The 26529-nt window shown below is 35.2% G+C and overlaps 1 protein-coding gene across 2 annotated transcripts; it reads right to left on the bottom strand.

Annotated features, from left to right (window-relative positions):
- On the bottom strand, window positions 1-26081 carry LOC111053648 (folliculin-interacting protein 1). 2 transcript variants are annotated; one of them, XM_039437910.1, is made up of 13 exons: window positions 25713-26081; window positions 21765-21912; window positions 17527-17705; window positions 16790-16908; window positions 16037-16141; window positions 14912-15080; window positions 13714-13855; window positions 12503-12666; window positions 11944-12055; window positions 9846-10960; window positions 8510-8743; window positions 5801-5957; window positions 1-1754 (listed from the first exon to the last, which is right to left on the bottom strand). In XM_039437910.1, the coding sequence occupies exons 1-13, from the start codon at window positions 25802-25804 to the stop codon at window positions 1545-1547; spliced, it is 2946 nt and encodes a 981-aa protein (XP_039293844.1). In that variant the 5' UTR covers window positions 25805-26081; the 3' UTR covers window positions 1-1544. The 2 variants fall into 2 exon arrangements, with proteins under 2 accessions (XP_039293844.1, XP_039293843.1); XM_039437909.1 differs by lacking the exon at window positions 21765-21912 and adding an exon at window positions 25017-25164 and having other exon boundaries at window positions 25713-26080.
- Between the last annotated feature and the right edge of the window lie 448 nt (window positions 26082-26529).

Here is a 26529-nt window from a genome sequence, read left to right on the forward strand (position 1 = left end):
TGTATCAATATTATTAGAAAGTATCCAATCATCTACAGCCTAGTTTGAATCTGATAGATTAGCAATTAACAATGATGAACTGATTATATATTTTTTCACTATTTAATAATGTTTGTGAGAATAGAGCAGTAAATAGAGCTATTGGGATTGTACATAGATAGTGAGTTAACATTGAAATAACAAGTTGAATTTGTATGCAGGAGAGTTTCGAGAGTTGGGTTTCTTATAAGAAAACTTCAATATTTTGTAAGTACACAAACATTTTAAACTTATTTTTGCCTGTTCCATTCTCTGATTAGCTATGCGGTTGTGCTTTATGACAAAACACCAATGCAAAAACTGTATATTTATTACAATTTGCTGCAGGTTAAGAAAAAATTAAACAGTTTCTCTCGAAATAGTGATAATGATGACTATAAAATCAGAATAAACTCTGATCTTCAAACACCTTATGTAAGACTGTCTAAAATACATAAAAGTCATACCAGTATGTATCAAATATATTATTCAATAACTTCCTCTTAGAATAAGAAATTTTCATGAGAAATGACCTGAAAGTTATGGTCGAAACTAGTCGTTGTAATATTTTAAATAATAAAGGGTACTTCAAGTTCAATATTGTTTTATTAAGAAATTTACATGTTAAACGCTTCAAGTCAGTGATGAATAATTGGCTTAGAAAACACCATTTTATAATATTTAAGAGTCATATATGTAATGGACTGTGACATTAGTAGCCTATCCTAGAATTGTAACTGGAAATTATTATTTTTGGATTTAATTTTTTATAGATGTTTGACTACCCGTGTTAAGTTAATTGACGAAGCCTATTAAATCTCTGTTTGTTTAATGGCCAATGAAGATTGTTATTCTTATTAGAATCTTTACTAGAGTTGAATAACTGAAATGAGTGAACAGTTTGTCATGTGGACACACAGAAACATCGATACACACAAAATTCGACGTTAATTTTTTCATAATTTTTAGAGTTTTAAAAACGTTTCCAATTATAACCAAAAATTAAGTATTCCGATCACTACACTTGACCGACGATATTTTAAAAAAATATAATATTGTTGAGATTAAATTTATATAAGTGAGAGAATTCCGTCGTATGAACGCACAATATTCTAAATCAACTTTTGGGATCAGAGTAATATGTTATATCTTTCTAAAAATCGAATCTATTTTAAGAAATTTTATTCATTATGTATTTTTTGTACTTTCAGGTGATTTTTTTCTAATATATAACGTATTGTTTTTGTGTATTATTTTGAGGCAATAAAATTTTATTTGATTTTCCTGTGACAAAAACAATTCTCGATCACATGCACTGTAGTGATTTTCACTTAAAATTGACAGCATTAATTTATAAAGAACATCAATGTTTCCCATTGCTGACAGTTCAAAATGAATCTTACTATACCTCATACCAGGCAGTTGATATCTTGGAGGGAAGAAAGTTGTTGCCTTTCGGCCTCCATGGTTCTAGTGTGACATATCTTGGAGTGAAGAAAGTTGGCCTCTATGGTTCTAGTGTTGGTTCAGTTGATGGTAATGCCGCAGCGCGAAGCCAGCTGAGGCGTGTGCACAGATGCGATGGCCATTAGGAGTGTGACGTCACTGGCATCCACATCCAGGGCAGCGGTAAGAGTGTCCATGCGCATCAAATCTGCGCAGCTCAACAGCAGTTCCGCTAGTGTACGGCTGCGTCCTACAAACTCGTCCAATTTCGCCTCCATGTGTTCCGCACACTAAAACAATAGGAAAAAATGAATCAAATTTATTCACAAAATGAAACTGAATACTAGTAGAATCTATATCAAGAAAGTCTCAAGAAGGTTGATTGAAATTCACAAATCGTCAGCTCGGAGTTTTAAACATTTTAATATTCTTCTTCTTCTTTGCCTCTCCACAGTGTGCCTGCCCACAGCGTTGGGGTAGCCTCAGTCCATCTCCTCCATGATTCCCTATCCAACGCCACTCTCTTCATCTCTGGAACAGTCTTCCCTCTTCCCCTTTCCCATCTCCTCAATCTGATGAATACTTTGGGCATCCTACTGCCCTCCTTCCTTGCACTCTCACATTAACATACTGTTTTGTTTTGCAATCATCCTCCATTCGCTGTACATGTCCATACCAGCCCAACTGCCTCACTTCTATCCTTTCACTGACATCTCTCATGCCCACTTCGCTTATTCTAGTATTTCTTACTCTAGTATTTCTTGTTTTTCTATGGCACTTAATTTCCACTGTTCTTATCTTGTTTTCATGAGGCGATTTCATTGGCCAACTTTCACTTCCATACAGCAAGATAGGTTCAATAACTGCCCGATATATTTGATTCTCAATCTTTTTCCAAATATTCAATCTTTTGTTGCATAATAGGCGGCAGCTCCCTTTCTCACTTTGTTGAGCACCTCCCTATCTATTTTCCCATCCTCTGAAAACACTGTACCAAGATATTCATATTTCGCAACCTGGTCCATCTCCTCCCCATCCACCATAACTTGCACATTATAACTCATTCCCTTCGACACAACCATAACCTTACTTTTCTTTACATTCAGAATCATTTGCCTCAATTTCAATTCCTCTGCCCATTCAGTTACAGACTGCTGTAATTTTTCTCTTGTGTCGCAAATAAGGACAATATCATCAGCATACAGGAGAGCTCTTGTGCCAATTGGCCTCATATTCCAGTATCCCACCAGCATATTTTGTGTCCTTCTCTTACACTACCCACCTTACATTACTTACATTACATTACCAGTATGAACAGCAGTGGGCTGAGGCTGTCACCCTGTTTCACCCCTTTTACCATTGCAAACTCTCCTGACATTCCTCCACCCGTGCGATCCCTTGCCACCATTCCTTCATTCACACTAATAATAGCTTTAATTAGCTTCGTGGGTACTCTCTTTTTATTGAGCACATTTCATATTAGCTTCCTTGGAACTGTGTCGAAGGCAGCCGTCAAATCCAGAAAGGCCAAATACACGTTTCTTCCCTTCTCCAGAAATTTTGAACATATACTTCTGAGCACATACTTTTTAATAGTTTAAATAAATTATTTCGGCTGTGAGTAGGTTTTTGTATCTATTTATTTTTATTTGTTTTTACTCTATTTGAATTGGAATAAAATCTTTATTGGCGAAGAAACAAAAATAAAATACAATTTCGACATTTAGAACAGATCTTATTGTGAACTTATACTGTATAACTTATACTGTATAACTTATACAGTAAGACCTTTATTGTAAAATAAAATGTCAATGAGTGTGAGTCCATCTCGAGGTACTAGACCTGTATGAGATAATACGATAATAATAAAGCTTGTGCTTAGCAGAAAATTATTATTAAGGTAAACCATTTACTTCTTAAATAATGGAATCGGCTAGATCGGCTAGAAGATTTAACAATTTTGACTTTACAATTTAACAAAATTTATAATACCAGAATATTAATCAAGCGAGAGCTCTGAAAAATATCCAGGCCTATATTCTACATATCCATTAGCCTAACAATCTTTTTACATCTTTCAGAAACCTTGATCGCACCATTGCTTTGCCTTATCTCCAAGGGCAGCAGATAGAACTATGGTGCTGGATAAGAAAACTATTTAAAATACCTCAATTTTTTCTTGATTCTCATTGATCTATACAGTGTAACATTAATTTTTAATCCTCTGAATTCATGTTTGTCATAAAATTGGACTTGATTCTTGTAAGTGAAATATAAAGCTGTGCGTACACATATTCGTGCTTCCAACCCGCACCGAGCACGCTCCTCCCTCGTACCGCCCTCGTACCACCATCGAACCACAGTCGCACCGCCCAGCACCCATCATGAACGTTACGGAAGATGTTAGATCTTCTCGCGTTCCCCGGTCGAACCATTGTTGCTCGCCGGTCGATCATCAATCGCTCTGCTGGAGTGACGTTCGGTTGCGGAGCAGAGCGACAGTCTGTACGCACCTTTAGCTATATTCTGAAAACGCTACTATTCCAGAAAATTGTGACTAAAGCAGTTTTGGACTGGGCCTGTGGCTTTCGCCCAGTCATATATGGGGAAGTCATATTATGATTTGTAATTGTATTAATTTATTGTACAGAACATTATACTATACTATTAAACGAGTAATTTCTGTTTATATGTTTAGATGTTTATATGTTTATATGTTTGTGTTGAGGCCATTTGAAATTGTATTCATTCGCTCATTTACTGCCAGATGGCAGGAGAGTTTCCATAATTTTATAATATCTATTACTCATCAATTTATCGTTCCAGGCACTGAATAGTTTGCCAGTCAGTGTGAATTCAGTTCTCGTATTGCTAGCACTCCCTGTCGAGGTTTTAAGATTCAGGAAATTCGTCCTGAATCTGCCTAAATATTCGTGTCATTTAATATCATAGGAAATTCGGCCTATACATTTATTCGTGTACATAAATTACATTTTCGTTTTACGTGAAAAGTTACTCACGTTTCGTATTAGTGAAAAGTGAATGCCAGAACTCAATTTTTAGTTTTGTTTTTATCAATAGTCAAGTCATAGTGTTATATATATCCAGACAGTAAACTTCATCTCAGAACGGGAAAACAGCAAGGAACCAACTTTAATAGTCGCACTTTCGGTTGCATAATTTCACCTATCTTTTCCTCTCATCTATATCCTATCCAACTGTCCACCTTTTACCTCAAATATAAGTAGACAAGCAATTCGATTCACGACATGTTGGATTTGGGATTTGGTGAGTACCTTTTCTGATTTTCTATGTGTTCTATGTATGTGTTTTTTTCTGAATGGATATATTATTCAGCACAAAGATTTGATTCGTTTTATACAGTCCACTTCAGAGCATTTGAAACTTGTAGTTTGAAATATTTAAATTTAAAGAACCAGTATTTATCTACCAGTTTGTATTTCACCTGATCTAGAAAACGGCTCTAACGATTCTCACGAAATTCAGAACATAGTAGGTTTATAAAATAAAATTTCGATTGCACTAGGTCTCATCCCTGTGAAAACTCTCTGAAGGACATTAAAAGGATAACTATTATTCATCCTTGGAAAAACAGCTGATAATAATTATTTCGTTGTCTGTTGATGATAGAAGTGAGTGAGCGAGTTCATGTGTGTGGGACTGTGTTAAAATTGTGACTCAGCTGTTGAACTTTTGTAATCATTCAATCATGTACTTAGTGCCGGTTGCAAAAAAGCCGGGTTATTTCCAATCCTGATTAATTCCAGTAGATACTTTTTGAAATGGTCTTCTCTGATTTGGTTCACGTGAAATTAATCAGGATTAAAATTTAACCGGCTTTTGTGCAACTGGGCCTTTGTGAGGGAAATTTTTGCATTCCTCTGGTAATTAATCTCAATTTACTGTGATTAGATAGAACATTTCTATTGAACTATCATTTCGATAGAACTATGAATGTTATTATAATTTCTTCTATCGTAATAAATGTTTTATGCTTTTGTACTCCAGAGCGAAGCTCGGTCCCCGATATTAATCATAATACAATTATGACTATGGAGGAAAAACTAGACGGAGCCTGCACCATTTCTCTCCCAAATTTTGATAAAAATTTAATGTTGTCCAATGTTGTCTAATATTGATTATGAAATCACACACTTAATTTTCGATGAGTATTAATAAGTAGATTGATGAGTAAATACATAATTTCTCAGAAGAGCAGAAAGCTGGAATGGGGAACTAGTTCATCCTGTAAATAGACAGAAACATTTGATTTCAAGATTAATTGGAGTGTAATAAACTAATTGAAATGATTTACCAGCTGTGGTGGGACATTCATTTTGCAGAGATGTAGTTGTGCGTCGAGCATGTCAGCAACCAGCCGCGACATGATGGCTCTCACTCCTTTGCCACCCCCACCACCCTCTGCCATCCGCTCAATGGCCGGCGTCCGGCTGGACATCACCCTCACTTCACTGCAACATCAATCCAATCACATCTGTCAATTTAAAGCTATTCAATGTGTTTTTATAATTTATGCTCTCTGATTGTAGTGATGAATAAATGCAACATGATATAGTGATTTAGCAGCATCAATTCAAATACATCTGTCAATTTAATGATTCATCACCAACTAACTGCTATATTAAAGCAACAAATCAAATGTTTATATACTCTTGTGCTTTGTGATCGTGTTGATCAATGTAACATGATGTACTGACGTGACAGCATCAATTCAAATGCTGCTGTCAATTTATTTGAAAGTCTCTCAAAAGTCACATAGTAATTTGCAAAAAGGTTTATAATAAGCTATTCGACAGCATTTTTGTGAATACAATAGTATTTTAAGTCACAAGGACGGGAAGGGCCGTTTTGCAAGCGAGAATGATGTTTCTAGTCGAGGCGTTAGCCGAGACTAGAATTTCATTCAAGCACTGCAAAAGACATTCACGTCCAAGTAACTTACACTATTTTTTGTCATATTAATCTAGAAAAGAATAATTCAGAAACAGAAAACATTACCTGCTTGTGCTGACATTACTAAATGCATTCTATAAACATAACCTAGTTTACACGTTTCGAATCAGGAATTTCTTGATTGTAGTTGACAAAACTTCCACCTGGAGCGCTAAAAGGCGGCTTTTGCACTATAGTGAGGTCCACGGTATAATGGCAGTGTACGATTGACAATACTGTTGCTGTCCTTTTCTATCATACAACAAAACAGATAGCGCTATCTCTCTCTAGCTTTACAATGTTGTCCGTTTGCCAGAATATTTTTTTTACTTTTGACAGTGACTGTACAAAAGTAAACAAACAATTCTCAGCCGCCATTTTTTTTCATTCTATCAAAATACTGTAGTACACAAGTCGTATAATTGATTTAAAATATATTTTCGAAACAACATTACTGTATGAGAAACACCTGAGATGACATTTTAAAAGTTGATAACTAACAATCCTAGACTTCATCCATGCTTCAGTAAGCCTACACGTACATAGGTTAGACCTACTCGTACCGGTATAAACAATATTGAAAGGTTATTTCTGAATTATTTCCATTGAAATTACTTATTTTGAATAGGATTTCTATTTTTCTATTATTTTTAAAATAAATTGAAATAGAATACCTACCAAATAACTTGATTTCTGTTGTTTTGAAATTCAGATTGGTGTATCACAGCTTTTTAAATTAGCCGCCATTTCAGGTTTGTATAAAAATAAAAATCAGATTTCAGTTATTGAAGCAAATTTTTTAATCAAATTATGAAAAAATATTTTTTCTTGATCAATTTGACATTAAATTGATTATTTTATCAAGGAAATGATAGTTATTATTAGATCAAATTTAAGGGGATGAATTGAGTAACAGCTGTGCACACTCAGTGACAAAATGGAGAGACTTAGCAACGTTTTTCTATCTTTATTCACTGCCATTATAACTCACCATAGTTTTGCTGTTCCAAATATGGAACTAGGAAATATACTCCACTGTAAAGAAAACATATGATTTTATTATAGTATAGTATGCTGTAATGAGAATCATATGTTTATTTGTTCTACAATCAGCTGTTTACCGGCTTGATTTCATGGATGTAAAACAGCTGAAATTGAATGACTATGACAAAAAAGTATTTTCAATAAAATTGGATGTTTGGCTTGTTGAAAATACTTTCTATAGTATTGACAAGTCCTTTGTAAATACAGATGTGAACTTTTAGATTTGAGTGAGAAGGAGACCTGTACCACTTTTCTAATTTATAATATTATATAATTTCATGTACACAAATAAATCTTGATGTATAACGATCTTGATGTAGCTTCATTTCAAATTGACGTTGTCGATACATGTATTTGTTGATGATAATAAAAAATATATATTTGATTTGATTTACCGGAATAACTTGAATCACAGTAATCTAATATAGAAGGCGGTAATAATAGAGAATCGGTTCACTGACTTTGAAGGTGCGTACACACTTGAGCGCCACGATCACACGCATTTCACTTTCCATCAGCTGATTATATCTGTAACTGTACAGTAAAGCGAGCCATTCAATATCCGAGAGTTTGTTCCAACTTCTTTGGCCAACAACTTTAAAAGTTGATCTTTCACCACTCACGCTCCGGCTGGTTTGTCAAACATCCTCTCTCACGTTCCAAATCGAACCTGAATAGGCGGCTGACCTGACGTGGTTGGCCAAGTCAGTTGAACAGTTCACAAGTCTTCCGACAGCATTCGATCCGCCCACAACAACCCCATTCACATTCCGACATTGAATTAAAAAAACACAAGTTGGACAAAATATCGGATAGTGAATGGCCCACTTCACTTTATAGATACAGAATCAGCTGACAAAAAGTGAAGAGCGCGTGAAAGTGGCGCTCAAATCTGTACGCAGCTTATAAAGATGATCTTTTTATAGTGCTTGTAATGTATAGTGCTAAAGCTAAACTATACATTATAGTGCTATACATTCCAGTCCTATTTTTATGATGCTAAACTGTAAATTTATCTAGCACTAACCAGTTGTCGAGGTCGGCGATGATGCAGACGGCCTCATCATGCTGTTGGTTGAGCACAGGAGATCGCACCTCCATGAACAGATCACGGCGCAAGTCCGCCTCCCAGCTGCGGTGAGGTGCAGGTTGCACTTGGACCAGTCCTTGCACCACCATGCACTGCACGTAGTGGTCACTCACTCCCCCCACCACGCTCGCTGCCAGCTCAACTTCAGTCTCTTCCTCATCTCTCCTCGAACTGTCAATCATAACGGCAAGTTCATTACTTCAAATCGAAACAATCAATTTATTTGCCATTTCAACAAAAAATATTGCAATTTCAATATGAGAAGCATATAACCTGGATTTCAAATCCATCACAAGTAAGATCAGAATCAAAACATACAAAACAATAAAAAGACACAAAACTTGAATATATCAATATATCAAAATATAGGCCTATCATTGTGTTCATAAAAATATTTTCCATTTTAATTATTTTCCTATGGCAACATGAAAGGTTTCTCAAATTCGTCATTTTTTTGTTTTGATTAAATACATTTTTAATTTTTAATAATAAATAATTTCAAAAACAAATAGAACCAAGAGGGATCTGAAGCGATATAGAAATATCACTGACACTTGGAAATGGCTTGAAAGCTGAAACTAGTAGTGTTTATATAAAAATGTTTGATAAAAGGGTACTATGTAGTTATTTCCATATTAATTAAACAATTCAATTGGCCCTATTTAAAACTTAATTACAAAAATATGAAATAACATTAAAAATAGTTATCCGATTGTCCTCTACAATATTAAATCACTACAATAATGTTAATCTAGTAACTCTGTAGGTATTTCAGGTGTTGTTAGACTTCAAGTGTTGAATTATTCTCACGAATTTACAGTTCATCATTATCTACATAATGTCTCATTCCATCAATCTGGAAACAATTCTCTTGAATCCAGACACAAGAGCAAAGTATGTAAAATAAGAATCATTAGCCTATTCAAACCAAATTTCAAGTTGATTGATATACTAATTATAGACAATTAAGTCAATTATTCTCATTTTATCAGCATTGATTAAATGCAAATCTTAAATTCAAACTAATAATAATTATTACTTGAACCAAATTCATAGGTGATTGATATAATTATAGACAATTGAATCAATTATTCTTATTCTATCAGCATTGATTTATGCACATTTTTGACTCTTTCTATCATCTTGTGAATTTGAATTGAGTTTTACTTCGTCAAAATTATACATAATTATAACATTTTCAACAGGGCACAATAATGCTTGCAACACAGAACACAAAAACAACGTGAAGAACGTAAGATGGAGTAGTACTCACTCGGGTATCGCTAAGTAAACCCTACTGCAGTCGACATTCGGCTTATCGGTTTGCTTGCAATCGACAGAGCTGTCCGTCGTCTCGATTTCACAAGCGAACTGCACAGACGTGTCGATCTCACAAGTCTCCTTCCCAGATTTGAGCTTACCACGATCGACAGGAGCCGGCCTCACCTCCCGACACACCCCACCAATATCACTCGACCGACTCAAACTGTTATCCAACTCTTGCTTGGCTCTCAGCACATCCGGAAAACTGTGACTGCTCTCCAGATGCTCAGTCGGTTTGGATTTTGCATCCGAAGCATCCTTCTCATCTGTATCTGAAGAGCAACTATTCGTGAAATCACTGCTGATGAAGTCTACCTCATCACTGGGTCTATCAGTTTCCTCCAGGTTATTGTTGCCCAGCCTCGTTAGAGCTGCCAATCTGTCGTCGTCCCCCACCATGAATACAACACCGTTCGTCTTTGGAGACTCGACAACAACTGACACCTCACAGTCTACCACTCTGTCATTGTGTGAGTTGATCGAATTCTTCATCTCGACACTGGGCTGTTGCTTCTCGCGTGGACTGATCAGTTGAGTGCGTGACAAACGGTTCTGCACCGATAATAGGTTATTGTCGTTGGGAGGACTATCGTGGTTCTCGACAGCTGACCGTGGCACCCGACACAGTTTTGTAACTTTGTCAGAGATAAGGGCCGGATCCAACTCGGACCCCTGCTTCACAAGGTTACTGCCAGACTTCACACTTCTCATCGTATTCTGTCTATTAAAATGACCATTCATTCGTCGTCGGAAATATGCTTTCGTATCGTTTTCAGGCAACAGTTCAGTCTTCTTTGCGGTGTTTTCAGTCTTTATTTCGGGTATTGTAACAGTCTCAAACAGTTTTTTCTCGTCGTCGTTGTCTATCTTGCTCTCTTTGCGGCTTTGGACTCGGCCGCAACGCACAAAGTAGCTGAGCACTGAGAGCACTTTGACGACCAGCGATTCGGATCGGCCGATGACAATGGTTCGCGCCACTTTGGACGGAGTGCCTAGGGCGCCCTTCAAGTCATCCAGCTGGGCCCACAGCGCGCTGTACGGGTGCCACTCGGACAGAGCCGATAGCTGCAACACAAACACACAACATTATTATAAAAACACGTCAACAATACCATATTTTCTTAAAAAGCTTCAAATTCAATGTTGAACTTTATTCATAACTTCAAACAACGCCCTATTTGAAAAAATACCCAAAATACCCAAAATACACAAAAATCAAAGTCATTCCTCATTGGGCTAATACAGTATAGTATGAATTGGAAATGAGCCTGTTGTTCCTTTCCTCATATCAAGTATTAGTAAACAATGTGATAGATAAAAAAAATAATAATTTAAAAAAATAGACCTGGCGCTGTAAAATACTTTCAACAGGACAGAACTTCAAACCACAACAGAGAAACTATCTAAAGCAATCTTTAATTGACTAACCCTGGGGCTGTAGTAGCTTGGAAAACGATGGAATAAGTAATGAATATCATCATAAGTATGAATGCAATCAACCTTACATGTTTTGGTGAGATGCCATCATTACAACTTAATAATATACTGTAACAATAATGGAAAATAACTATTTTCCCCCACAACTAAATTATTTTACAAGAATAGTGCAGGGTTTTTATAAATGAATGCATGTATAAAGGTTTTAACAGTACTGTTTATCATATTTATTACATCAGTTATGTCGAATGGGAGAGTAACTCGAACAGTTTTACTAAGAACCTGATAAATGTTCAATGTGACTACCATTTGCCACACGGCATGATACTAAATACAGTAACAAAATCGAACTGAATCTACAGTTATATCAAACTAATTAAACAATTTGAACTAATAACTGCAGGTATAATAATTTTCGATATCTTTAGATATCGATTTGTCACTAAAAAAGTGGTAGTAAAATAGTAAAGAGTAGTAGTTGGTCAGAGAAATGTTGCCATTAGCTCTGAATTAAAATATTGTGGGATGAGAATTATGAGATTTTGACATTTTTCAGTGAGATTGATCTTTTGAAAGTAGAATTATGAAAGAGAATGTGGCAGTAGACTAACCTGTCCTTTTTTGGAGCAACAATGATCACTGGTTGATTCATTCTGGTCAGAAACGGTTGGCACCCAACCCAAGTGATGAGTCAGCACTGCTGTCAACAGAGTACTCATAAAGCTGAAACACAAAATACAATACATTATTCAATACAATAAATTTAAAACTAAAAATATTGGCAAGTATATTATAAGATGGACACTTATGTTTGGAAAATAAGTAACACTTACGTTTGATACAATGAACGAATTAAAACATACGTACATAGCGTGATTTTAATGCCGACTCAATTTTAATTAGAATTATGAGAGACTGAGAAGAGAAGACTTTATGCCTTCTATAAGCCTTACTATTTGATTTCTAAGTATAGTGAATCATTATGTATTTTTTGTACTTTAAAGTGATTTTTGAATATATTATGTATTGTTTATGTGTATTATTCTAAGGCAAAAATTTTGATTTGATTTTGAATAAAATCTCTATTTTTATCCACAATATATAGTCTTATTTATTACTGAATACTTTCCACTTTGTAGGAACTACTGAAAAAAGCCTCAGGTAACTTACAAGTTTGAATTTTTCGTATCTAGTGTTTGAAGGAGAAATGACAAGTCACGAATGAATTTCGTCAGGAGATCCAACCGAAGTTCAGTGTTGTGCTGAGATTTCGAAGTAATGCTCATCCAGAGAGGTGCCTCAATACGCATACAACAAAACAGATCATGGATGGCCTGCAATACAAAAAACATACATTCGGCCTTTAGAGCAGAAGGAATTTATATAAAAGTAACCACCGAGAAAGTAGAGATTACAATAAAATACAGTAATTTGTGTTCACTTCTTGTTGGAAAGAATGTCCTTGAATATTCATCACCATGAAAGGCTATAGTTTAATGCTCAATGTCCTTTGATCTAATCAATGATCAAAAGATGAAAAACATTTTTCAATAGAGAATTCGCAAAAATATTCAAAACAAATAATTCACGTACTATGCATTAATTCGCAAGAATTTTTAATTCCACGACACTGATAACTAATGAATTGTCATAGCTTCATGCATAGTGGAGTAAATTGTGGATGCTTATGTACTTTTCACAGAATTTTCACAAAATTAATGAGATGGTCAACACTTTGTATCGGAATAACACGATAATGACACTGATCTAATATGAAAACTATTATTTATGACTGTATTACATAAAAGAAATAGCAATGTGCAAAATTCTCTCAGTAGAATCAATACGAAAATGTTACAAACACAGTTCTATTTTTTCTAATGGTGCCCACATAAGTCAATGAATTGTTCATGGTTAATGAAATTAGATTACATTTCTTTACTTACTTGGATTACAATCAAGGAATGACAATTAAAATCTCAGTACCCTATATTTAAATTCTACTCACAACATGTTTAAACATTGATGTCATTTTCAAATCAAAATAAACATAGATTTTTAATTTTATTTTTTGATAATTAAAAGTAGCCCTAACAAAAAAATGTAATTAGGTTGAAATATCTGCAGGCTTATACAGTATTTCATAGCTACTAACAATATAGGTAACAAACCTATATTGATAATAATAATATGAAAATCAATTGAATACACACAGTAAGGACTGAAAAATTATTCAACTCTATAAAGAGATGAAATGCAAATTTTAATTACGTTAATATAATATTGTATTGAATCTATTGGCGTAGTTAGAACACTTGAGTGTCAAGAGAGGAGGGGGGAATGCTGAATGGGAGTCAAAGCCAGCCAACATCTTCGCTCACCTGTGCCGCATCAGAGCTGGCGTCAGTCATAATCTGATGGAAGCCATCTTTATGCATGTAGGCCTTTTCCGCCTTGTACTGGATGGTTGTCATCATCTGCACAAGCAGTGCAATTCTCTCCAGAAGGAATTGTTCCATTTCACTGGAACAAAGCATTAATAAAAACTTTCAAACTTTTTTCAATAAAACTGTTCAAGTATTCTACCAGTAACTGATCTTTTGAATTATAAATATTTATATATTCAATTCCGATTTTCCACAAATACTGTTACTGCTGGTAGCTTTACAAGAAAGAGTTCTGAAACTAAGTAGACTGGTAGATCTGTAGTGGTGAATAAGAATTCAGAAGCCATAATACACGTAGTTGTGACAACTGGAGACTCAATCTATAGAATAGTAACACCTTGCTCATATTTTTAGACCATATTACTGGATTTAATTCACAAGATAATGAACTGATATCCCTTGTTGTATCAATATTCCATTTGAATGCTATTGAATCCATTAATTCAATCAGATTATTTAGATATAGGCCTACCGTAGCCTATAGTAGGCTAGGGTCGTATCAAGGGTTATATCCCTTGATATAACAAGGGATATCAGTTCATTATCTTGTGAATGAAATCCAGTAATATGGTCTATAGAATAGTTTACGTTGAGACTTGTACTGTCAACCACTAAACTACCAAAAGGTTCCTAACTTTTTAAATATTGTCTACTCTCTAACTTTATATTCTATTTGGCTTTATATTTTAAAAATTACTAACTTAGAAGTCCTAACTCCGCCTAATAAAGTATTTTTCATTTCATTCCATTTTCAACTCATGAAAAGTTTCAGTTTTTACATGATCATCAGTTTACTAAAGTTTTTATAATTGTGTAACAACCGAAACTAGTATCTGAAATTGATTTAATAGATCAATGATTTTGACAATATCGAATCGATTTCATTGAACAATTTATTAAAACTAGCTGAGATACTAGTTTCTGTTTTACACCTTCATCAGTTTACTTAAGATAATGATTGTGTAACAACCGAAACTAGAAGGTCTATCTCAAATATTGTTATAATACATTAGAGGTTACTGAACTGTGTGTTTTTTTATCTCATTGCTTATGATTGTAAATATTGTGAATTTGAATTTGGAAATATCAGGTGATTTTCATTGGATATGTTATAGTTTGGAAGCAAACTGACTTGGGCTGGTGGTTGTCAGAGGTGAGGATGACAGCCAAGGCCAGCCTTGCGCCACCCCTCGGCCTCCGCCCCGCTGCCGCCTCCGCGTCCACATCGAGTCGAGCGACTGCAGTCGCTGCACTGCGCACCCATCTGCGTCGCAGGCTGCCCGAAGACGACCCATCACCACCTAACACAGCAAACAACCATTATTATCAAACCTTATTATCATTATTGGTCCAACCCAAACTTCAATGACAACATTTATTGCACTATATAAATATAGTGTGCACTAGACGAGCTTCAAAAAAACTAATTATTGTATTGTTTGCTCTATTCAAAAAATAAATAAATATATTTTTGTAACTCACTTGTTTTTTGTTCGAATAAATAGATAAATGAAAGGGTATACATTAACATTTTATGTCGGTAGTAGTTGATGAAACCGCAGCTTGTGATGATAACCTAATCATCAAGTCTATTTAGGAGACTGCAACAAACTATTGTTTGTTGCTTTCGCGGTTAACTTTGTTGGCAGGCGAGTTTTTATCATCTAGCACATTACCAGTTGTAAAAAATGTATTGAACATACGCATAATGCATGTTCTACAATTTGGCCCAGTGGCTTACAAGTCGCTAGCCAAGCTGGTTAATTTGGCCACGTTCGTCATGCACTGCAATGTGACCAGTATCATCAAGGCCAACGGTAGCGAGCGAGACATATCCATGTTACAAACTGAAAATATTAACTAAAAATAACACAATAAAAAAGGTAACGCAATAACAATTAGGCCTATAGCAACTCAATAGCACAGAGAAAACAGCAGAGCAGACGACACTACAGGAAACAGCACGCATTGGTTGAGAAGAGTGTGGATGGGTGGTTTGCCAGCGCTCGCCTTCACTGCCTTCGCTGGACTGGCCTTCACTTGACAATAATCAGAGCCACGTTCGGTCCCGGCTGAAGTATGACAATCGTCAAGCCCATTGACGAGGTTAGAACTTCCCGTAAGGAACTCGCCACCAATAAAAAGCAAAATTATGTTTATCCATGTATTTTTTAATATGTAATTTTTACCCATTGCGAAGCACCGGTTTCACCTGTTCTTAATTTAAAGAAAATGAATCAAGAAGCAAACTACTTACTGCTGATGGTGGTTGCACTTCCGTAGTCTGCAATTGATAAGCTATGTAGAGGGCAGTTGCTGAAGCATTCCAAGTCGTTAATACTTTCTTCCTTGTCAACTGAATCTGAAAATTTTAAAATGTATGCAATTACTCATCTGAAATTACAAATAGCAAGATACCCAGGCTGAAGAACTCGCTAATTTCAGGATTTTGGCAACTTATTTCTAGCTTGGTCAATCATTCAACATTTGCAACACAGGAAAGAATTCAATAAAAAGTAAAATAACTCTTAGCAATGTTAGAAGATTAATCAATAAAATATATTTCAATAGTTGAAAAATAAGATAGACCTGAAGTTGTAATAGAATTTGTTTTAGTATTCATCTCACATTCTATTACAAAGCTCATTTTTTTAGCTCTTCAAGTTTCCATTCCAATAAATAGTGAAATGTACATTTACTGTCAATTGTACATTACCGTCGTCCTTTCAATTTAATATAGTTTTGTTTTTTTACCACCATCCAATGTTGTAAAGAGATGAAAACAACAAATGACTGATTTTTTCAAATTAAAAGTGCATAAGATAAGTTTTTTGTTAACATCAACTATTAAAAATCGATGCAAAAATAATTCCAAAACAAAATGAATATTCAGTATTACGAAATTTTCGGGAATATAATTTGATGTCAAGATTTCAACAGTTTTACTTATGGAATTGAATAGAGGATTATATTTAGGATTTTCGTTAAATAATAATGAAGTTTTACTTACTTGCAACAACCATAAATTTGGAACTACTGGATGGTTTGAGGTCGCCATTACTGGTATCGATTGCAAGATCACTAGCTGAGTTTACGGAGCTGCCATAAGAACTGTCAACGCTACGATCGCTGCAATCAATATTACATAAAGCAAATTTCTTAAATGTGACCAATTTACCAAGATTCTATTCTAGAGCATTTCATAAAATGTAAATGCCACAGATGGTAAAAAAGTAGAAATAGCCTGCATAGTTGATAATTCATTAATCAGTTTGTCATATTTTTTGCTAAAATCATATCATTATTACCTCATAAACGCTGAAACCTACTTGCTTAATAGCATAGAGAAAACATGGGTACTACTGTACTACTAATAATAATAATATCGAGTGACTTGTCTGGCTCAGGTCTAACGTCAGAATTTTCAGGTCGCGCCTGATGATGTCGTCTGAGATGACTTAACGACTGCATTTAGGCAGCCGGGGCCGACGGCTTAACGTATCCATCCGAAACATGAGGGTGGTCGCAGAAAAATAGGTAGGCTTACTAATTAGTATATTGTACAAATAAGAGCAATAGTGTACTAATTTATTACCGGTATATCAGTATTATATTGCTTCTCTCTTCTTGCTTACTCATTGCTTTCATTGGACATCAATCAATAAAGCATAATAATTTTGTAATTTTTATAATAAGTGTTTTTTGAAATTCTAAGTTGAAAAAAATTTGCTTGATACAGTTACTTACCTAACCTGCCTTGTGCGAGTTCGCGCGTGCGGGCACCGAAACACAGACGACAACATGAGACGACGAGGAGTGCTGAGAGTGTGCACTTTGACCGCTGGCCCAACCAGCAGCATCGCCACAGATCCGAACACCGCCTCTCCAAGTGCGTTTGTATCGGTGCTAGCCTGCTCGCCGCAATTCTACAACAGCAAATTCAAATTCAATTTCTTGGAATAACAACAGTCCATTAAAACAAGTTCAAGAAAATTAACACCAATTAGAGCCAACAAAATCACTCAAAATATTAACACATCAGGAAGTTCAAAAATGTCTTAAATGAGAACCATCATAACTAAAATACATCAGGGACTAGTTGCAAGTAATTCTAATAAATTAAACCGCAGTAAAGTAAGGTCGACTTCGCATTGTTGACAGTTTTAGTAGTTTCCCACCGACACGACACCCCGAATGTCCTCCGATTGGCGGCTAATTCTCAACAACAACTGATACTCAGCCAATCGGAGGTCATTCGGGGTGTCGATTAGCCAGAAATCGGTCAGTGCAAAAGATGGTGAATCTCTTTGCATTGCTCAAGTTGGTTGACGTCACTAGCACAGAAGAATTTATATTCTGTCTAAAATAAGACTTGGCCCTTTTGCCATTCATCCGAAGAAATTGCAGAGTTGCCAAATCGTGTAAAATTTCATCTACTGTAGTAAAAAAATGCGACATAAACTTTTACAGTTTGAAGCCGCCTGTGGGTTGGGGGAGCTTTGAGTCGATCATCGTAATCAAGAATGTGTTGAAAACCAGAATTCACCCACAGTATGTCGTAGGAAGCGACTAAAATGGTCCTCAAGGCAACTCCAGAAGTTGCCTTGCCTTCCAAACCCACGGGATCTGCCCCACCAGGGCAGTTTCGGAGGAGAAAAAAGAAAAACCCAAGAGACCAGAGATGGGTGAAACTCCAGGCACAAATGTGGGTCAAGAGGCTGAGTCGAAGGTGGCCGGGCGCCGGGCGCCCTAGAGGCAGTTTGGCGTCCCCTTTCTCAGCGGAAGGACCTACAAAAAAGGCCAGGAGTGGAACTCACGTAGGTCACAAGGACTAATCAGTCTGAAGAGACTGCCAGGCATATCACACTGGATTGCAACAAGCAACCAGGTGATGAATGGGATGTTAGTGTAGGGAAAAACTCCTGGTTCTTGTAAAGAACACAGGTATTGGTATTGGCCTAACTAACATACTACTTGGGAACACAATAAGCTTCCGTTGTGGGGTTCTTTGAACCTTTGGATCCTTGAATCCGTCCCTTCAAAACAATAAACATAAATCAAACAGTTTGAAACATCATAAAACTATTCAGTCAAAATAATTACTATATTTCGATGAAAATCCATAAGAGAATCTCATCAACATTTTAGAACTATTAACAGTTTCGAACAGCAACATTTTCAAACATTCATTTATAATATGGTAATCCATTGGTTTTAGAATTGAGAAATGGGATTTGGAGTCACAGCACATAATAACTGAGGATATAAATCTTAAATGATTCGTTGGATATCCACATTGAACATAATACACTAAAGATACACTACAGGGGTTTACAAAAGATTAATAATGTAGTAAGAACTGAAAATATCACAGACACTTTTCTCGTTATTCTGAAAGATAAGTGACTATAATCATTCCAAGTATTTTCATTTAGTACCGTATTACATTTTATAATTGATTACTAGTCATCGATCAGCAAAAATCCAAAAATTGAATTTTACAGAAAATAAAGCAATGAAAATTAATGGAAACAACTACCGAGGACGGATCTTTGAGAGGGTAAGTAAATGAATTAAACTATGGGTAGAATGAATGAACATATTGCAGTCAGAGGATAGGTGAAAGGCACGCAATTATTTCCAACATAAAATTGCAAAGTTTCCGAGTATCACTGGATACAACCAGTAAATACAATTGAAGATGATTGCAAAACAAATGGAAATGAGCACCAGCAAACAAACTGTTATCTTGAAATAGCTAATCAAATATCTAGTCAATTCCAACTATCAAAATATATTTTGGGGAAGTTTATTGTCAAGAATCTAATCAGGTATTTTTCAAGGCTGGTATGGTTATGAAATAGCTCAATGATACAAATAGAAGCAGACTAATAATAAAGGTTTAACTGTAGGTAAAGTGAGTGCATAACAGTGAGATTGAATGTTACTCAAGAGTGAAAGCGAAGGTGGAATCCTGTTCGATTATCTGGGATCATAGTAAATTATTTGAACATACTGATCTAATTTACTCTATGTCAAGAATTCCATGGCATTCAGCTAATCATGGTTGAGTAAAACAACACTGTTGAAAATGTTGTACTTGGCCATTGAAAACTTTATTATAAGAGAATCAATACTCTCAATATTAAGAACTATTATAATCGGCTTAAAAATTTGAGAATATTCAACTCATTCTATTCAACTCATTCAAGTCACAAAGCCTTTAAAATCTTGATTTTCTTGTAATAACATATTTTAATATACGAGAGTATTAAAATGTGGGATAACATATCTCAACAAGTCAAAAATGAAAGCAAATACACTCAAGTATCAAGATGGTAAATAGCAATCTCACAACACTAAAATCATTCTATGTGTTAATGAAATTGTGTATTAAACCATATTAAAAAAAACTTCAATAAGAAATTTCCTGATGGATTTTTATAAAGTGAATAAATAGAAGAATAAATCGTATATGAAACCCAATGAAATGGAGATGAAATTTTGAAAATAGTTGTTATTCCAATGAGAACCTCTCAAATGAAATGAGTACTATTTCATTGATCTTGAATATCAAGACTACAAGCTTGTATATCAGTTATAGCGAGATTCACTTCAAAATGTTAGCAGCCCCTATTAATATCAAGAATGCTTTCCATTCATCCAACAATGACAGTTCAAAGTGAGTCTCACTATAGGAAGTAAATGACCTTGGATCGTTCCTTCATTCATCTTTCTCAAGTCAAACTCACACATAGACAACAGATAAGACAGCTATTACATCAGAGTTCGCAATTAAAAAATATGATTAGAAGGACAGACCAAGATCAAGAGCACTCTTGTCAGTCATCTGCTAAATTGGGGTCATTAGTTCATAGAGGCTTTCTATACCATTCATGTCTACACCTATAGTTATCAGTTACATTGTAAATTGTAAGAACGGATTACATCATTCGTTGTTACTAAAGTCAAACAATATAGTATTCGTTATACAAACACTTGAATTGATCAAAACTCTAATCAATAATCATTCCTCGAAAATGTTATGCAGATGTACAAGTACAGGGAAAAATTCTTAACGCAAGACTCTCTCATGATATTATAAGAAACAGCAATCAGAAATCTCATGTGTTGGACCTATTGCGTCATAGTAAAAATTAATATTTCAAGTTCATTCTCTTTGATAGCTGATCATCTGATAACTGATCAAAGAATCTACTCACATATACATCAATGTTCAAGAATTTTCACGACATGGTAATACACTGAATTCAGTGTGTACAATTTGAATTATTCAGACTAATGACGAATCTGCTAGCACATAGGTGAGGACATTGAGAGTTACAAGAACATAGAAAAAATATATTGTTATTGGTGGGATTTAATTCAATTACATTATAAATCCGATAAACCAATCAACCGATTAACACTTTCAAGAGCCGCTGTGATTATTAACTTGAATAGCTGACAGATAATTGAATTTTTTATTTTGAAAAATCAACTTATTTTTTTCTTAAACATGATTACAATATTGTTTCAATGCTGCAGTTATACTACATCTTGTCGAAATTTGTTACATCTTCATTTTAGTAGAAGAGGAACATTAGAACGTAGAACTATATCTACTGCGAAGGGATTAATTGAGGGGTCCCATCCAAGGAACTGAGGATCCATACATTGGGTACTGTAGTTACACGTTTTTTAGTTACAAATTTAATCTCACAAACTTGAAGTGTCACTATAAAATCCAAAGATATTACGAGGATGAACTTACAGTTCTAACTTGAACTCAAATTATGTGAGTAGACACTAATTATTTAGATGCCAATAAGTTCAAATACGAATAAATTTATGCGATTTTTTTTTATTGAAGGAAAATATTTTTTTATTGAGTATATACAAGGCGTATATATACTAATTTGAGTATATATACTATTTAAGGTTTATAACTTCAAGTTGAAAAAGAATTCGTGAAAGCTACTTACCCTATTGTCATTGGAGAGTTCATTGCTTTTTAAATCGTTGGCAGATCTTGGTTTAGCTGCAGAGTCGAACAGAAGCTTACGACCTCTCCAATCACACTCGCGGAATAGGAGGACACGTACTTGATCAAGTTCAAAATCAAAAGGTCTTCTGTGGAAATAGAAATATGAATTCAGACACAATCTTTTTTATTTTACATCAATTCACATCAGTAATATCCCATACTAGCTCCAACCTACAAATAATATCCAAAACTAAAGCCAAATCTCATACGGTACTAACATATTAAGTTACACAATTGATTGAATAAACTAGTTACATTTGAAATATGCTGTGTTTGCAGTAATAAGCTTGTAGGTGAGGGTAACGAACACATTTTTAAAACCAAATGTTGAAAACTTGAAACTTTATAGCAATTTAATATACTTCTTTACTTTATTTGGCTCTACAGTCCTGAGTGGACTTCTCAACATGGCGCCTCCTCGCGCTCCTATGCTCTCCTCCGCCAGTTTGCCACTCACAAGACAAGCACATCATCCACCAATTCATTAAGCCATCTTCTTGGTCTTCCTCATAGTTCCAATCATAATCTCATCCACCATTATTAATGGACATCTCTCCTCCCTCATTCAATTAGGAAGACACCACATGTCCCAATTAGCCTATTCAATTCTTCTCGCCTTTATGGAACGAACAGTATTTTTTTCAAATTCGACTATCTAAGTATTATACCAGAGATAAGGGAAGATCGGAGTACTGGGTTCTCTTTGATTATTACCTAGCTCTCCAGTTTCCTCAATCGCATCTTGGTCCCCATATCCTTCTAAACATCATTCTTTCAAATGAACTCAACGCTATCTCATACTTGCTCAAAAGTGTTCATGTTTAAGCTCCATACGTCACAAGCTGATTTACTCATGTCCTGCACATCATTTCTTTGTTCTTAAAAATTTTTATCTCAAGAACGAAATGTTGTATTAATCTGAAATTTGGCATGAATATTTATGCTATAAAGACTCAACTATAAAAAATAAAAAAAAATTTTTCGTTGAAATTTTTCAAAATGGCGGCCATTTTAAATTTTTGATGGCGAATATCTCGAAAACCGTCCATTTTACAGAAAATTTACAAGAGACAAAAAAGTTAGCAAATTTTTTCACGATTCCAATGATACCTAATTTATCAAGATTGGTCGAAGAATAACAGAGAAATTAATTTTTTTCGTACTGCATGCATGACCACTTTTCACCATTTAAAGATCAATATAATTGTTTAATTACAGATGTATTTAAGATGAAGCTTTGAAACTCGGTATGTATCCATATGGGCAAACAGATGATTTTACAATGGTTTTCAGATGATAATGTTTGTCTTGTAAAAGTATTGTTGTTTCATTAAAAGTAAAGAACCAGATGTAGTGCTTCCTATTTCTTAGTCTCACGTTTCCTAGGTCTTATTTCTATCTTAAATTTCCAGTTTCAATATTTTCTTACGTTGCTTCTACACAAATATTTAATTATTTTAGTAGCCTAATGGAATTTAGTTCGCTGGAGTACACCGATATTCACTTCATGTATGGAGCAGCTCTTGGCAATGCGACCGAAGCAAGAAGAATGTATGCAGCTGCATTTCCAAACCGCCGTCTCCCTTCCGACAAGGTGTTCACAAGAACTCACAATCGGCTGAGAGAAGTTGGTTCATTTGAACGGAACAGGGTAATTGCTGGTAGGCCTCGAGCAGTTCGAAATGTTGCTTTTGAAGAGGAAGTATTGCAGAAATTCGATTTCAATCCTAGAACGAGTACGAGAGCAGTTGCAAAGCAAATCAATTCAAGTGCTTCTTCTGTGTGGCGTGTACTAAACAAGGAAAGACTTCACCCCTTCCGCTTTCAAAAAGTTCACTCATTGGTTGAACGCGACTATGAGCCAAGAGTAAACTGTGCCCGTTGGTTTCTTCAGCAAGACATTATCCAACCAAATTTTCTAGAAAATGTGTTATTTACCGATGAGTCCAGCTTTACAAGAGAAGGAATCTTCAACTCTCGCAACAGTCACGTCTGGGCCTTAGACAATCCTCATGAGGTCAAAGTGCGTGGTTATCAGCATAGATTTTCGCTGAATGTTTGGGCGGGTATCTTAGGTAATCGCGTGATTGGACCATACATTCTTCCTAATCGTCTGAATTCTCCCACGTACATTACTTTTTTAAGAGACATACTACCAGAACTTTTGGAAGATGTGCCTCTTGCAAACATATAATATTTGGTTTCAACATGATGGTGCCCCTGCTCATTTCGGAAATGTTGTTACGGACTTTCTGAACATGACCTATCGTCAGCGGTGGATTGGGCGGGGTGGACCAGTACCGTGGCCCGCACGTTCACCTGACCTCAACCCTTTAGATTTTTTTTTCTGGGGCCATATGAAAGACCTTGTTTACAGCACGCCAGTAGAAAACGAAGAAGACCTTGTGGCAAGAGTGGTTGCTGCAGCAGGTGCCATTCAAGATGATGAAAATGCTTTTATAGCAGTTCGACGGTCCATGATTGAAAGGTGCAGACTGTGTAATCAAGTTGAAGGACGGCATTTTGAGCAATTGCTGCATTAGTATCAGTGAACCGATTTGAGTGAAATTAATATTTTTCAATGTAAAATAAAATTTGGAGGAAAGTTATTCTTGTATTTTCTGTAATAAGAACGGTTTTCATGAAATTATAAAAAAATTAATATTGATCTTTAAATGGTGAAAAGTGGTCATGCATGCAGTACGAAAAAAATTAATTTCTCTGTTATTCTTCGACCAATCTTAATAAATTAGGTATCATTGGAATCGTGAAAAAATTTGCTAACTTTTTTGTCTCTTGTAAATTTTCTGTAAAATGGACGGTTTTCGAGATATTCGCCATCAAAAATTTAAAATGGCCGCCATTTTGAAAAATTTCAACGAAAAAAATTTTTTTTATTTTTTATAGTTGAGTCTTTATAGCATAAATATTCATGCCAAATTTCAGATCAATACAACATTTCGTTCTTGAGATAAAAATTTTTAAGTGAAAAAAACAAAATGGCAGCTATAAGGATAACCGCTGAGTTTTGGACACTTCAAATATGACATTTGTAGTCTCCTAGCATCCAGGTACAATACCCTAAAATTCTCGACACTACTTCTGAAACACCCTGTATACTAATTTGAGTATATATACTATTAAATGTTTATAACTTCAAGTTGAAAAAGAATTCGTGAAAACTACTTACCCTACTGTCATTGGAGAGTTCATTGCTTTTTAAATCGTTGGCAGATCTTGGTTTAGCTGCAGAGTCGAACAGAAGCTTACGACCTCTCCAATCACACTCGCGGAATAGGAGGACACGTACTTGATCAAGTTCGAAATCAAAAGGTCTTCTGTGGAAATAGAAATTTGAATTCAGACACAATCTTTTTTATTTTACATCAATTCACATCAGTAATATCCAATACTAGCTCCAACCTACAAATAATATCCAAAACTAAAGCCAAATCTCATACGGTACTAACATATCAAGTTACACAATTGATTGAATAAACTAGTTACGTTTGAAATATGCTGTGTTTGCAGTAATAAGCTTGTAGGTGAGGGTAACGAACACATTTTTAAAACCAAATGTTGAAAACTTGAAACTTTATAGCAATTTAATATACTCCTTTACAATATTTGACTGTATAAAGTTACGTAGGTTATAACTTTTCAATCAACAGACTTTCATGTTATTCAATTTGCTTACTAATTGCTTGGTCTGAACAACAAATTTAGAAATAATGTTTATATTAAGCAATGATGGTTCAGTACTTTGAAACTCAAGTAAGGAAATTTCCTGTTTGAATGCAGCCACTTCCTGTACAATCTAACCTTCACAACAAGGTGGCAATTATTTAGGTTAGAATTTCAATGAAAATAGATAACAAATTCTTACCTTTGAGTGTTTTTGTTGATGAAAGACTGTTGAGTTGTATTTTCCTTCTTAACATTTTTACGTTGAGAAAAAAACCGAGCAAACAATGCCATTTTATGAAACAATTTTAGGATTTCAAACAAACTAGAAATCTTGAGACGGGTCAAGTTTTGTAGATGTTACAAAACATATTTTACCGTTTTAATCAATTACAAAGATTGAGAAACATGTAGTATGATTCATCGCAACGCCTTACGCCAAAAAGAAATACTTTTTAATAATCAAAATGTAAATAAATCTGTCACGTGCATCTCTTGGTCATATGACAACACTGTATTTACGCACACGCACACACGAAACGACACGACTGCGCCAAGAGCAAACCAATGAGCGCCAAGTTAGTGCCTGAGCCACCATGAGCGCTGAGCCAGAAAGGAATGACTCACATCATGCCACTTCCACACTCTTGCCAAGTGGGTACAAATGACGAAGAATGCGTGAGTGCAGATGGCTGCTCTGCTATAAAAATAGCGCTTGCTTTCACTTGCCTACGCAACTATTCTAGCTCACACTCTTGCCAAGTCATTTGCCAAGTGTCTCGCTGTACACATCTATAGTGAGGTCCACGTTATAATGGCAGATATAAAGATAGAAGAATAGCGATGCCGATTCTCTGCATTAATTAATTATATTTCTACACTGTCACAAACATAATTGACATTGTTTTGGACCTGGAAAAGGATAGTACCACTGGCTTTGTCGAATGATAGACAAGGATAGCAAAACCAAAGTTGATCAAATACTGTCATTATAACGTGGACCTCACTATATACGGCAG

This window comes from Nilaparvata lugens, chromosome 11 (assembly GCF_014356525.2).
Source record: "Nilaparvata lugens isolate BPH chromosome 11, ASM1435652v1, whole genome shotgun sequence".
Lineage (NCBI taxonomy): Eukaryota > Metazoa > Arthropoda > Insecta > Hemiptera > Delphacidae > Nilaparvata > Nilaparvata lugens.